The sequence below is a fragment of the Eptatretus burgeri genome, chromosome 11, assembly GCF_056783735.1.
Source record: "Eptatretus burgeri isolate ZD-2024b chromosome 11, Ebu_testis_v1, whole genome shotgun sequence".
In the NCBI taxonomy this organism is placed as follows: domain Eukaryota; kingdom Metazoa; phylum Chordata; class Myxini; order Myxiniformes; family Myxinidae; genus Eptatretus; species Eptatretus burgeri.
This window is the reverse complement of record NC_140971.1, coordinates 4,820,983-4,834,351: the sequence shown is the minus strand read 5'-3', so window position 1 is coordinate 4,834,351 and position 13,369 is coordinate 4,820,983. Positions and strand designations below refer to the sequence as shown.

Sequence of the window (13,369 nt, the reverse complement as noted above, 5' to 3'; positions counted from 1 at the left end):
AATTTTAACCTTCTTTCTGAGGGTACAAAACATAATGAAAGATTCCGTTGCCTTGGAAGTTATCAAAAGCCAAATCCCAATCAGTGTCCTATCAGTCGTTAAAGCCAAATGACGAACACATTCGGAAAAGGAGGAAACCTGTGGAAAGGCAGAAACTCGTTCGGCTTATTGGTGAGATCGTGCATACCTTTTCATTAGCAGGCATGACTGCGAAGCAATGTTCCAGTGCTTGAAAGCTATTCACCACCAACCTGCATTAGGCCACCGCCAGGGAGCCAGCACGGGACACAAGGCGGGTCAACACGAGGCATGGCCTCTCCGTGCCATTTCCAAATGACACGTTGGATATTATCTTAAACAGCTTTTCACAAAAACAAACATCCACTTTTGTTCTCAAACATCATATTTGAATCGACTCCTCAAGTGATTATTAAAGAATCAAATCAGTCCATAACTTATGGTCAGTGCGAGAAAAGCAATCAAAACAGAAGCATGCAGGAGATATTCAAATGATTCATGTTAGTATGATGAAGGGTGCACTCGAGTTTAATGTAATAAGCTCGCAAGTTAAGAAGAAGCCAGGGAGTGGAATAGTGGTGAAGCACAGACAAGGAGATACTGACAGGGTCATGGGGTGGAGGTGGGGGGAGGAGAAGTCGCGGCAGGTCAAGGTGGGTCGCGGTGTTGGGGCAGGTCAAGGTGGGTCACGGCGTTGGGGCAGGTCAAGGTGGGTCACGGCGTTGGGGCAGGTCAAGGTGGGTCACGGCGTTGGGGCAGGTCAAGGTGGGTCACGGCGTTGGGGCAGGTCAAGGTGGGTCACGGCGTTGGGGCAGGTCAAGGTGGGTCACGGCGTTGGGGCAGGTCAAGGTGGGTCACGGCGTTGGGGCAGGTCAAGGTGGGTCACGGCGTTGGGGCAGGTCAAGGTGGGTCACGGCGTTGGGGCAGGTCAAGGTGGGTCACGGCGTTGGGGCAGGTCAAGGTGGGTCACGGCGTTGGGGCAGGTCAAGGTGGGTCGCGGCGTTGAGGCAGGTCACGGCGTTGGGGCAGGTCAAGGTGGGTCACGGCGTTGGGGCAGGTCAAGATGGGTCGCGGCATTGGGGCAGGTCAAGGTGAGTCACGGCGTTGGAGCAGGTCAAGGTGGGTCGTGGCGTTGGGGCGGGTCAAGGTGGGTTGCAGCGTTGGGGCAGGTCAAGGTGGGTCACGGCGTTGGGGCAGGTCAAGGTGGGTCACGGCGTTGGGGCAGGTCAAGGTGGGTCACGGCGTTGGGGCAGGTCAAGGTGGGTCACGGCGTTGGGGCAGGTCAAGGTGGGTCACGGCGTTGGGGCAGGTCTCGGTGGGTCACGGCGTTGGGGCAGGTCAAGGTGGGTCGCGGCATTGGGGCAGGTCTCGGTGGGTCACGGCGTTGGGGCAGGTCAAGGTGGGTCGCGGCGTTGGGGCAGGTCAAGATGGGTCGCGGCATAGGGGCAGGTCAAGATGGGTCGCGGCATAGGGGCAGGTCAAGGTGGGTCACGGCGTTGGAGCAGGTCAAGGTGGGTCGTGGCGTTGGGGCAGGTCAAGGTGGGTCACAGCGTTGGGGCAGGTCAAGGTGGGTCGCGGCGTCGGGGCAGGTCAAGGTTTGTCGTGGTGTCGGGGCAAGTCAAGGTGTGTCGTGGCGTCAGGGCAGGTTAAGGTGGGTGTGAGATCAAACAAGATCATTTGTGGAGGGCAGACGAGGGAAAGGCATGAGGGTTTAAATAGGGACCTCCACCAATGACAAGCTACACAAATATTCGTGCATTCCCTTTCAGCACGGTGGCCAGATCACAATGCTGCAAATCGAGATGCCTCAGAACATAGCAATGCAGCAAGGCCATAATCCAAGATTAATTAAGGTGCATCACTGCATTAAAAAAAAAAAACAAAAAAAAAACATGTGCAACATTCCCACTGGAACATACGAACCTGTCCAAAAAATTGAGAGGCTCAGCATCCAGGCTTTGAGGGCAGAGAGAAGAAAAACCAGACAAAATGGAAAAAATAGAGAACATCAGAGAGACATGAAGAAGAAGATGTGAGTGCAGATGAGACAAAAGCAGAAAACGAAATACGAGGGAGGGAAGGAAATGAAAGAGTTGAGCAAAAGAGCAATGGAATCTTTAGCATTGTCAAAAAGAACAAAGCATGCAGCAAAACGTCCATGGCGGAATCATCAACGAGAGTATCCCAGACACCAGGTCGACATCTGGACGTTAAGCATCCAAACGAGCTCGTTTCCTGGATGTACATCACACACAATTACTCTTCTTCATATTTTGGGGACTCACGCCCTCACGAATGTTGAGCACATGAGAGATGACATTTTTCTATCACACGTGACATGTTTTGACAAATCCGCTGATGTGGCGCCACGAAAGGAAATGCCATCGTTTTGTTTCACGGTTTATATCATCAGCACGAGAGAGCTTAGCGACACGAAGGATTTCCGAGCCCCTGCACAATCTGGTTTCACGGTTTTGCCAACACTAAAACATACTCTTCAGCAATGTGAGATTGATCTTGGCAACATGGCGACACCATGTGCCTAACTACACCCAGAGCCACTCGGGCCTTAAGAGTCGTGCCGATTTTCCGAGAGAACTTTAATCGTCCGAGTTGCTAAAAGTATTGCTGTTCCCTTCCAGGAGGCCTCTTTGGATGCCAATCTGCAGTATAAACGAGCGCAAAATAGCGTGATGGCAACGCCGGTAGTTGGGCAGGTACATAAAAGAATCGGAATCCTCGCAGGCAAATAGGCAGCTGAATAAAGAATTGTAGACAAGCAACAAAGCAGTAGAATACCTGGAGTCAAGACAAAACACAAGGTGTAATAATCAACATGTAAACTACCTTGCTCCCATATTACCCTCACCTGTCCAGGCTGGTTGTCGGGCTGACAACAGAACCAGTACTCTCAGGGTCTCCACTTAAGATTCCAACGCCTACTTGTCCATTCACACCCAGTCCCGGACTCCCAGATACCGCCGCGGCACTCGTTGGACCGGGAAACTCATCTGGAGGATCATCTGGCCAACCAAACGCCTCCTTAGTCTTGCCGTAGATTTTGATGGAATCGATCATCGTTACTCCCGTTGCATCTGCAGAGGGACCAACTGGGAGAGACAATGAAGGGGTGATGTTGAGTTTGATTTTCAATTAGAAGTCAAGGTTGAGGATGTTGGAAGGTGAGTTTTTCGGTTGATATGCAGCGATGTGCACTTGTGAATGTAAATGCTTCCTGAGGAGGTTCATTTAGAAGTGAAACATAAGGATACAAGTTCAAACGCTGCAGAGTCCAAGAATGAGTGAAAAGACGTACTAAAAATATTGAATTTCTTGTCGGCCTGAAGGGCCTCGTCCCGAGTGAAGGGTACATCAAACCAGCGTGGTCGTGCCAGACTGAGTGGCACGGTGCGCCCGAACACCTCAAGGTGGGCCGGAACGCGCTCCACACCTTGGGATCCCACCTGGATACGAAGACCGGTCATAACTGTGCCCTGTGAAGGGTTTGAGACCTCCAGGGTGAAGCCGCCGGGCTGGTGAAAATGATGCAAAGCAAACAAGGAGCGGGAATTTGAGGATCAGAGAATTTGCAACACGTAGGCAACAACAAAGAAACAAATAAAACAAACAGACAAAAAAAAAAAAACTGGTTACCTTGGTACTGGCAACGTAAAGGCCAGAAGTGTTGAGGCGATGTTTCAGCTGGGCTACATGGTACACCTGCAATAAATCACCCCCTCCAAATTCCACTTCCCCCAGCTGTTGATTGTGCTCAAAAAAGTCAATGGGGAATGTGACCTGGTTCATGGTCCGGGATGCTGGGGAAAAAAAACAAACAAAAAAAACAACAAAAAGGTTCGTGTAAAAACAATCGATATACATTATATGTTGGACGTATTATACATGAGACATAGGATGTGCATGCCAACACTTTCCACAAAGCAAAGGTGTGCTATAAGTAATGGCTGGGAGCGTTCATGCTCCTGTCACAGGGAAAGCATGGCATTTGAGAGTTACATCAATGTACAGCAGCAAGGCACGAAAAGAGCATCGCCATCGGGTGTGTACAACCGAAACATCTATAGTCCTTCGTATTCCAAAAACTAGCGTAGGAGCGCAAAACAGCAAAATTTCTACTTCTGATAACGGTGATAATGCAGATCAGGATGAGCATTAGTAACAGTAGAAGTGTTACCAATAACAGTGGCCTTGCGCTTCCGGACTGGTTTCAAGATGCTGACTATGCCGGTCGGCTGCAAAGCCGGCTGCAGCCAGAAGGACGTATGCTCTGTGCTGCTCGTGTAGATACGCAAGCTCCCATCCTCACACAGGACAATCATTGTGGTTCTCTGCTGCTCCCCACACGCTGAATGGCGGATAGCCACAAGGTCCTGGATCTGGGGTTCAAACAGTGCACTAGCTAATCAGGATGATCTGCTTCTAGCATCCAAATAAAATGGTGACTTCGGTTATGTGTCCACCCCTGTGTCTGTTTGTTTGTGTGCAGGATATCTCAAAAAGTTGTGAAACGGATTTGGAAGAAATTTTGCAGACAGGTTGGGTGTGTGACAAGGACGAACTGATTAGATTTTGGTGACGATCCGGATCTGATCATTTTAAAAGTGATTCTTCACCATTGAGAGATGGGGCCAAAAACGATACATAACATGGTATTTCAAAAATGTATTGGGCCCGATATGTTCCCGTGGATCAGGCATTGAATAATGGAGGTATGCGCTCCACTGAGTGCCCTTCTAGTTTGAAAACTTATCATAGAAGACCTCCACGTTGACATATATCAAGTTATCATGCAAGACCACTGACTTCACAAACCTACCTTTGCTTTGGCAGGTAGAGCTCGGATTTCCTGCAGTAGGAAGGTTTCCGGACGTACCATGATGATCACGGGTGTACCAGTTGCCTGCTGGACACAGCACAGCAAACCAGGGTGTCCAGGAACTTCTGCCCATTGACAGAGCACGGGCGGGGTCTTACTTGCTGAACCACCGTTGGAGCTGAAGCAAGACAGGTGGATGAGGGAAAAGAAAGAATGTAATCAAAAGGCATCAGAGGGAGACAAGATGGGTGAGACAAACAAAACAAAACAAAACAAAAAAAAGCCATCAATTTTATCCGTCAATTTTAGCAATCAAGAAATCAGTGAAACAAACAAACCTCTTGAGGGTGATGGGAAACAATTTGACAGCACTCAAGCAGCCGAGCGCAAGTGTGGCTGCAAAGCAACGGCCGTGCCCGTAGCTTAGCATCAGGAGCTGTAGGCAATGCGAATAGTAGATGGAGGCCCCACCACCAGCCACCTGACCATTGCCATCCTTGCAAGTGTGAAAGAGGGAAGAAAATAAATTCACAACGGCGCCCTCAAATCCAACTATCAACCAACTTGCAAGACCTATACACCTCGATACCTTCAAGTCTTCGTGAGTGATCTCCAGGCAGTTAGTAACATAGAAAGGTCCATGCTGGGCACCGCTCGCCTCCTCCAAACACTGCAAAATAACAATTGTAAGTAAATAAGAGAACTCGATGGTATTCATAGAATAGTTACCCCACGCAGTCTTGAGAAGGACTTGGTGCGTGCCAACTCTTCGGCGGCAAATTTGTAACTGCTACACTTCTGAGGTGAATGTATACAAATCATATTTTGAACAAGGACAAATGTGTCCAAGAGCCGCGTCATAAAGGTTTTGTCTTCACCAGAAGAAGAAGAAGAACAACAACAACAACAACAACGCGGAGCTCTCTTGGAGCCAGCGTTTGCAACACGACGCCGCTAAAAAAAAAAAAAAAAATTGATAAATATATAAATTACAACAACTTCCGATATTTTGTCACGTGCCTTGATGGAGCCAATAGCGAGACCCGTCATGGAGGCTCCTGTTCATGACGAGAAAATCGTGTATTTACGAAATTACAACACATTAAATGGAATAATCTTTAAATAGTGACGTGAACTTTTCGAAACTTTAAAGCAAATGTCCGAATATATTTAAAAGTTGATGATAGACGCTCTCAAAAGGCACCCTCAATGCGAGGATGTGTACAGGTGTTTAATATTTAAGGAGATCCGGATCCTGTATATAAAAGAGCCGAGTCCTAAAGGTTTTGTCTTCACAAGAAGAACAACAACAACAACAAGAAGAAGAAGAAGAAGAAGAACAACAAGAAGAACATCAACAAGAAGAACAACAACGCGGAGCTCTCTTTGAGCCACGTTCTTAGCGAGAAGCGGCTAAAAATCTGCTGGAGAGTACATCCATATGTCTTTACAAAGGAGCTTTTATTCTCGTTCGAGCGTTTTCATAACTACCAAGGCTGATAAAGACGCCGAAGTATCAATCGGGAGATCGTTAAAACGTCAAATTGTACGTTGTGTTCGATTTTTTTTTCACCGGCTGATCATAATAATGGCTGAAGCGATCAATTGTAATGATAATAATTTTGATCAGTTTTCAACGTACACTACCCAAATGGTCATATCGCATGTGGTAAAGTTTAAATTTCCTCCGCTGAACGATTTTTGATGTACGGCCATAACAAAACGCAGACACGAACGTACATGCGTACGTACACGCTCGACCAATTGCTTAACCCCAATTTTTTTGCTTTGCGAGCGTGGGCTGATAAAAACATAATAATAATAATCATGGAGAAGCATACCTGCACGTAGACATAACCAGACGAAGCCATGATGAGAAGGTGACGTCCATCATCTCCACAGACAAATGTAGCGTCCCGTACCTTGGAACTAGGCAAGAGGAAGAAGAAGCTGGGGCTGAGGGCATCCACAGAAAGGTCGTACACCTAGAAGGAAAGACGAGAAACGGTGCAATCGATCGCAGGTCCATGAGGGAAATGAGTGTGCGAATGGAAGGATTACAGTCCGGGAGGAAAAATGAAGCGGTCGTTGTAACTATGTAATCATCACCACCTTAATAAAATCAGATGTGACGACAGCCAGCTCTGTCTGGGAACCAGGCAGCCATAATGCCTTGATTATGAAGTTCCCAGTGGTCAGCTGAGGATGTAACACCAGATGGTCAGAGACTGATCCAGAGCTTCCAAAAGTGAGGACATGACAGTCCTGAGAACAAAGCAATGCGAGAAGGGATAGTTAGGAAGGTTTGAACTTCATCTGCAGGAAAATAACAAGAAGTTAAAAAATGTATCACTTCCACGACACCTTTGAAAATCAGCACCTGGTTTCCTCTTCCCCCAGTGTCAGACCACTAATTAAAGTCAAATAATTTAAATTCCTCACTTCCTTATGTATTTCAATCACCGACATGGTTGTTATTCCATACCACTGTTTTATACGAGACCTTTACTTAATGCTCCCGGCCTCCCAGGCAGGCACCTCAAGACCGTACAAAATAAACCAACTAATGTGCGTCATTCTGAGGCTCGTGGTAGGTGTCCGTCTGGATTCTGAGATTTTATTGTTCGCCAAACATTCTTCACGTCAACAAACAAACAGTTTAAATGACCGACATATCCAACGATCCAAAAATTACCAACAAGTATCTATTGAGCCACCTTAAGGCCACAAACAGCCAGGTAGTCCTCATTGCAGGGGTTTCCTGATAAACTGAGTACGGTGAAAGGAACAGGAGCTGAGGCAAGGCGTGTCAGGGTCAATTTCCTCTTGCTCGTATCTGCTTGTTTTAGGAGGGTTGACAGTTGGAGGACGGTGATCTAAAAAGAGGAGATCGACAAAAGAGAAGGGAGGTACTCATTTGGGTAATGATCAAGGGGAAAAAAATAACATGAGAAGTATGTGTGGGAGGTATTGGTAATATGTTCAGAGGAAGAACGGGAAACAAAGAAAAGGATAATGTGGAGGTGAACATTACAGTCATGACGAACAAGCAAAGTAGAGTGCCCTTGACCTACCTTTCCTTTCTCGTGCGACACGGCCAGGTGCTGGCGGCGTCCATGTGGGGATGAGAGAACGCACATGGCGACACGGCGCAGCACATGTGCGGATAAGAGCTGGCGGATTGTCTGGCCCTGCTCCCCACTGTAGCTCATGCGCACATTCTCAAAAGCTCCTTCTTGAGAACCCAGCGTTGGGACCTGAATAAAAAGTGATAGAAATAAAGGGCAGAAAGTAAAAAACAGGACAGGGTGGAGGTTGAGAGGGGGGGGGTCTGGAGAATCCCACCACAATGCACGAACCATGAGCTGATCGGTGAACTCGCAGGTCTTGGAGGCCGAGTGCAGTGTGTGCAAGGCAGCCTGAGCCCGCCGGCTTGTGCCAGCCGCAGATGCCTGCTGGAAACTCTGCTTGATGGGCTCCAACAAGAGATTCAACAGTTCTAGCACCGTGTGGGCTGTACCAGAGCATGTCTAGAGGGAGGGGAGGGGATGAAATGATGAGAACAAATGTCACAACAGTTCGGTCAAAACGAGCTGCCTCAAGTTCAATTCCGACCAAAGGATCAAAATATTTCAATGTGAATGGGCGGGTAAATGAAGAAACAAAACAATGAAAGTGTGATTAACAAGAAATCAAATCACTCACCACCTGAGCAGTGAGTTCAGCACGACAGCCTTCCACCTGCCAGCAAAGGCTGCGCTTCTTCATTCGCTCGTCTTCCCCAGCCCGACCCTCAGATGCATAGCCCGTTGACGTCGACCCTCCACCACGCCCACCCCTTTCGGAAGCTGTCGCTGAAGATGCCACGCGGTGTCTTGCGGACACCTCAGTGACTGCTGTACTGCCTCCACTCCGCATCTCCGTGGTAAATGGACCTGGTTCCTTGACCCCTGAACTTAAGCCCAGGGTTGGGCTTCTCTTTATAAGGGCCTGATTTGCATTGGGAAGGGAATAATAACAAAAGGTCTCCATGGAACAGGGGGAGAAATGTCATCATGTGGGCCTTGTTGAATTTCAACCAAGTCTGCGCACATTCAGGTTTGATAAGGAAAACAAAATGGAGAAAAGGTTCAATCCAAACCAGATGCTTCTATGTAAGCTCACCTGGCAGGTGCCATCATCTTTGGCTCCGCAATCACAGAAGAAAGAGCCATACTTGGCGTATGAGACCTCGTGATCCCTGTGACACACTTTGGCACACACTGTGCAGACACCAACACCATCCACCATCTTGCATGTGTGACAGTGATACCTGGAACCAAAAAAGGAAACGTTGAATCTCTTCACTGTAAATCTAGCATTATATCTTATAATATATATATATATATATATATATAAATATAGAGAGGGAGAAAGACAGAGGGAGAAAGACAGAGGGAGAAAGACAGAGGGAGAAAGACAGAGGGAGAAAGACAGAGGGAGAAAGACAGAGGGAGAAAGACAGAGGGAGAAAGACGGAGGGAGAAAGACGGAGGGAGAAAGACGGAGGGAGAAAGACGGAGGGAGAAAGACGGAGGGAGAAAGACAGAGGGAGAAAGACGGAGGGAGAAAGACGGAGGGAGAAAGACAGAGGGAGAAAGACAGAGGGAGAAAGACAGAGGGAGAAAGACAGAGGGAGAAAGACAGAGGGAGAAAGACAGAGGGAGAAAGACAGAGGGAGAAAGACAGAGGGAGAAAGACAGAGGGAGAAAGACAGAGGGAGAAAGACAGAGGGAGAAAGAGAGAGGGAGAAAGACAGAGGGAGAAAGACAGAGGGAGAAAGACAGAGGGAGAAAGACAGAGGGAGAAAGACAGAGGGAGAAAGACAGAGGGAGAAAGACAGAGGGAGAAAGACAGAGGGAGAAAGACAGAGGGAGAAAGACAGAGGGAGAAAGACAGAGGGAGAAAGACAGAGGGAGAAAGACAGAGAGAGAAAGACAGAGAGAGAAAGACAGAGAGAGAAAAAGACAGAAAGAGAGGGAGAAAGAGAGAAAAAGAGAGAGAAAAGAGAGAAGGAAAGAGGGAAGGAAAGAGAGAAGGAAAGAGGGAAGGAAAGAGAGGAAGGAAAGAAAGAGAAAGAGAGAAGGAAAGAGGGAAGGAAAGAGAAAGAGAAAAATGTGAAAGAGAGAAAGAAAGAGAGAAAGAAAGAGAGAAAGAGAGAAACGACTGGATATATGACGGGGTCTTGTGCAGGTGGAGCGAGGCCTCAGGAGGGAAGTACCAACAAGCCCAATGTAGGCAGCTAAGTCACTGGGAGGCTTTTTTGGAAATGTCAGAAAGGTACATATCGCAACCAAGGTAAGAAGTGATGTCCAGACCAAGAAAGCAGATGTCATCAAGTTCTTGGAATGGTATTTGGTCCATAATCAGGTTATGAAAAGAGGGCGATCTTGACCTGTGCATGGATAGCAGGTGGGTCTTCTTTTGATTGATGCTGATGAACCAGTCTTTTCCCCAGTTACTGACATTCTCAAGGTCCCGGTTTAGATTGACACTGGCTTGAAGACAGAGTGATGCAGACAGGAAGTAGTATGGAGGGTTGAGTCGTCAGCATAAATGGCTGGCAGAGATGAAATGTTGTCGGGCAGGTCATTTCCAGTGCCTTCAGAAAGTATTCACACCCCTTGCCTTTTTCACATATTGTTGCATTACAACCTGAATTAAAAATGGATTATATTTAAATTTTTTGTCACCAATCTACACAAAATAACCCACAATGACAAAGTGAAAAAAAACAGGTTTTGAGAAATGTTTACAGATTTATTGAAAATGAAAAGCTCAAATATATAATTTACATAAGTGTTCAGCTCCTTCAGGTAGTACTTTGTCGAAGCTCCTTTGACAGGAATTACATCTTCGAGTCTTCTTGGGTATGTCTGTATCAGCTTTGCACATCTGGATTTGGGGATTTTCTCCCATCCTTCCTTGCAGATTTGTTCCAGCTTTGTCAAGTTGGATGGGGAAATCACGGTGAACAGCAATTGTCGTCTTTCCACAGATTCTCAATGGTATTCAAGTCTGGTCTTTGGCAGGGCCACTCGAGGACTTTCATGTTCTTGTTCTGAAGCCGTTCCAGTGTTGCTTCGGCTATATGCTTGGGGTCATTGTCCTGTTGGAACGTAAATCTTCACCACAGTCTATGGTTTTCTGCACTCTGAAGCAGGTTCTCCTCAAGGATTTACCTGTATTTGGCTCCATTCATTGTTCCCTCTATCCACGCAAGTCTCCCAGTCCCTGTCGCTGAAAAGTATCACAATAGTACGATGCTGTCACCACCATGCTTCACGGTAGGGATGATGTTAGATGGGTGATGAGCTGTGTTGAGTTTCCGCCAGACATCGCGCTTTGCATTCAGGCCAAAGAGTTCAATTTTCGTCTCATCAGACCACAGAATATTTTGCCTCATGCTCTCAGTATTTCATGTGTTTTATTGCAAAGTCCAGGAGTGCTGTCATGTGCCTTTTCCTCAGGAGTGGATTCCGTATGGCCAGTCTCCCATAAAGCCTGGATTTGTGAAGTTCTGCAAAGATTGTTTTCTGTTGGAATGGTCATTGGGTTCTTGGTCACCTCACTGACCGAGGTCCTTCTTGCTAAGTTTGGTCAGACGGCCAGCTCGAGGAAGTCTTGGTCGTTCATTATTGTTTCCATCTCCAAACGATGGAGCTCACTGTGCTCTTGGGAACTTTCAAACACTCTATAAATTGTTTTATACCCTCTTCCCCAGATCTATACCTCCTCACAATTCTACCTCGGAGTTGTATGGACAGTTCATTGGACTTCATGGTGGAGTTTCTGCTCTGACATGCACCGTCAACTGAGGGACCAAAAAGGTGCGTTTCCTTCTAAATAATGTCCAATCGATTGAATTGGACAAAGGTGGACTCCAATCAAGTTGTGGAGGCATCTCAAGAATGATCAAAGGAAATTGGATTCACCGGAACTCAATTTGGAGTCAGCGCAAAGGGGTTGAATACTTATTGACATTTGAGCTTTTAATTTTTAATTGATTTGTAAAAATTTCGAAAAAGAAAATTCCACTCATGATGGGGGTATTATGTGTAGATCAGTGACCCCTCCCCCCAAAAAAATCTCAATGCAATCCACTTGAAATTCAGGCTGTATACAACAAAACATGAAAAAGTCAAGGGGTGTGAATACTTTCGGAAGGCACTGCATGGAAAGCAGAAACAAAGGTGGTCCCAACACAGAGCCCTGGGGAACTTCTGCATCAATGTTATGGGTTGTCGAAGATTGACGCTCATGGCACACAAAAATTTGCCAATCCGTGAGAAAGTCTGAGAGTATTGCAAGCAAAGGCCCAGAGATGCCATATGGCGTCAGCTTGTGAATGAGAGAATTATGCCAAACTTTATCAAAATCCTTCGAGATGTCAAGGGCTACAAGTCTGGCATTGCCACGCCGGTCTAAGGCCTGGTTCACGTGTTCAGTTGTGAGGGAAAGAACATCACCAGTCGTTCGGAAATGACGGAATCCATATTGAGCGTCAGTGAGGAGATTATGGCGTTCCAGGAAAGTCATAAGCTGGTTTGATAAAGGATTCAAATACTTTGCTCATAATGGGAAGAAGGCTGAGCGGCCAATGGTTGGATGGATAAGATTTCTCCCCAGAGCCCTTAATGCAGGTACAACCAGAGCCAACGTCCAGCAAGGTGGGAGACCAAACTTTGATAGGCACAGGTTGTACACTTTGGAGAGAATCCAGCACATTTTCAGGACAATTGCAGGGATAAAATGTGGTCCAGTAGCTTTTGAAATGTCCAGCCCTCGGATGAGTTTCCAAACTTTCTGAGGAGTGATTATGACAGTGGATAGATATATAGACATCCACATGAGAGGGACAAGTCAGCAGTGACTGATTGAAATCTCACCAAGGAGGTTGACTTCATCAATGGCGGACGAAAGGACTTCACGACCATTGAAAGGGCAGGGACTGTCGATCGACTTTGGTTGAGGGTGCTGTTTTACGTCTGTCCCATTCCAAACCCATACTCACCAGTGTTGGTTCATGAACTCCTTTTGCGTGATGGTAAATGTGCACAGCTTGTTACACAGAGAGTCTTCATCCTGGGCACAAAAAGGGGGTTTCCTTTGAGCAAATTACACTCATTAAACAGTAACGCCCACATAAAATAGGGACGACATGTTGTTATGTTACAGCAAGAATTTAAAATGAATTAAATATAAAATTTTTGTCACCGTTCCACATGAAATACCACATAACGACAAGGTGAAAACATGTTTTTAGAATTTTTCACAAATTAAGTATTCAACCCCCTGGTCAATACTTTGTAGAAGCTCCTTTGGCGGCGATTACAGCTTCGACTCTTCTTGGGATGTCTGTATCAGCTTTGCACATTTGGATTTGGGGATTTTCTCCCATTCTTCCTTGCAGATTTGCTCAAGCTCTGTCAAGTTGGATGTGGAGCGTCGGTGAACAGCAATCTTCAAGTCCTT

The 13,369-nt window shown here is 46.7% G+C and overlaps 1 protein-coding gene across 1 annotated transcript in view; it reads right to left on the bottom strand.

Moving 5' to 3' along the window:
• Window positions 1-13,369, bottom strand: part of UBR4 (ubiquitin protein ligase E3 component n-recognin 4) — a 155,349-nt gene that overhangs the window by 65,619 nt on the left and 76,361 nt on the right. Inside the window, exons 36-52 of the mRNA XM_085844959.1 lie at window positions 12,909-12,979; window positions 9,020-9,167; window positions 8,561-8,845; window positions 8,215-8,385; window positions 7,930-8,112; window positions 7,573-7,731; window positions 6,968-7,120; window positions 6,697-6,840; window positions 5,445-5,525; window positions 5,194-5,351; window positions 4,856-5,033; window positions 4,214-4,415; window positions 3,673-3,836; window positions 3,335-3,551; window positions 2,888-3,128; window positions 1,942-1,974; window positions 188-251 (exon numbers count right to left, since the gene is read on the bottom strand). Coding sequence (XP_085701085.1) covers window positions 188-251; window positions 1,942-1,974; window positions 2,888-3,128; window positions 3,335-3,551; window positions 3,673-3,836; window positions 4,214-4,415; window positions 4,856-5,033; window positions 5,194-5,351; window positions 5,445-5,525; window positions 6,697-6,840; window positions 6,968-7,120; window positions 7,573-7,731; window positions 7,930-8,112; window positions 8,215-8,385; window positions 8,561-8,845; window positions 9,020-9,167; window positions 12,909-12,979 — 2,652 coding nt within the window. The remainder of the gene's footprint in view (window positions 1-187; window positions 252-1,941; window positions 1,975-2,887; window positions 3,129-3,334; window positions 3,552-3,672; window positions 3,837-4,213; window positions 4,416-4,855; window positions 5,034-5,193; window positions 5,352-5,444; window positions 5,526-6,696; window positions 6,841-6,967; window positions 7,121-7,572; window positions 7,732-7,929; window positions 8,113-8,214; window positions 8,386-8,560; window positions 8,846-9,019; window positions 9,168-12,908; window positions 12,980-13,369) is intronic.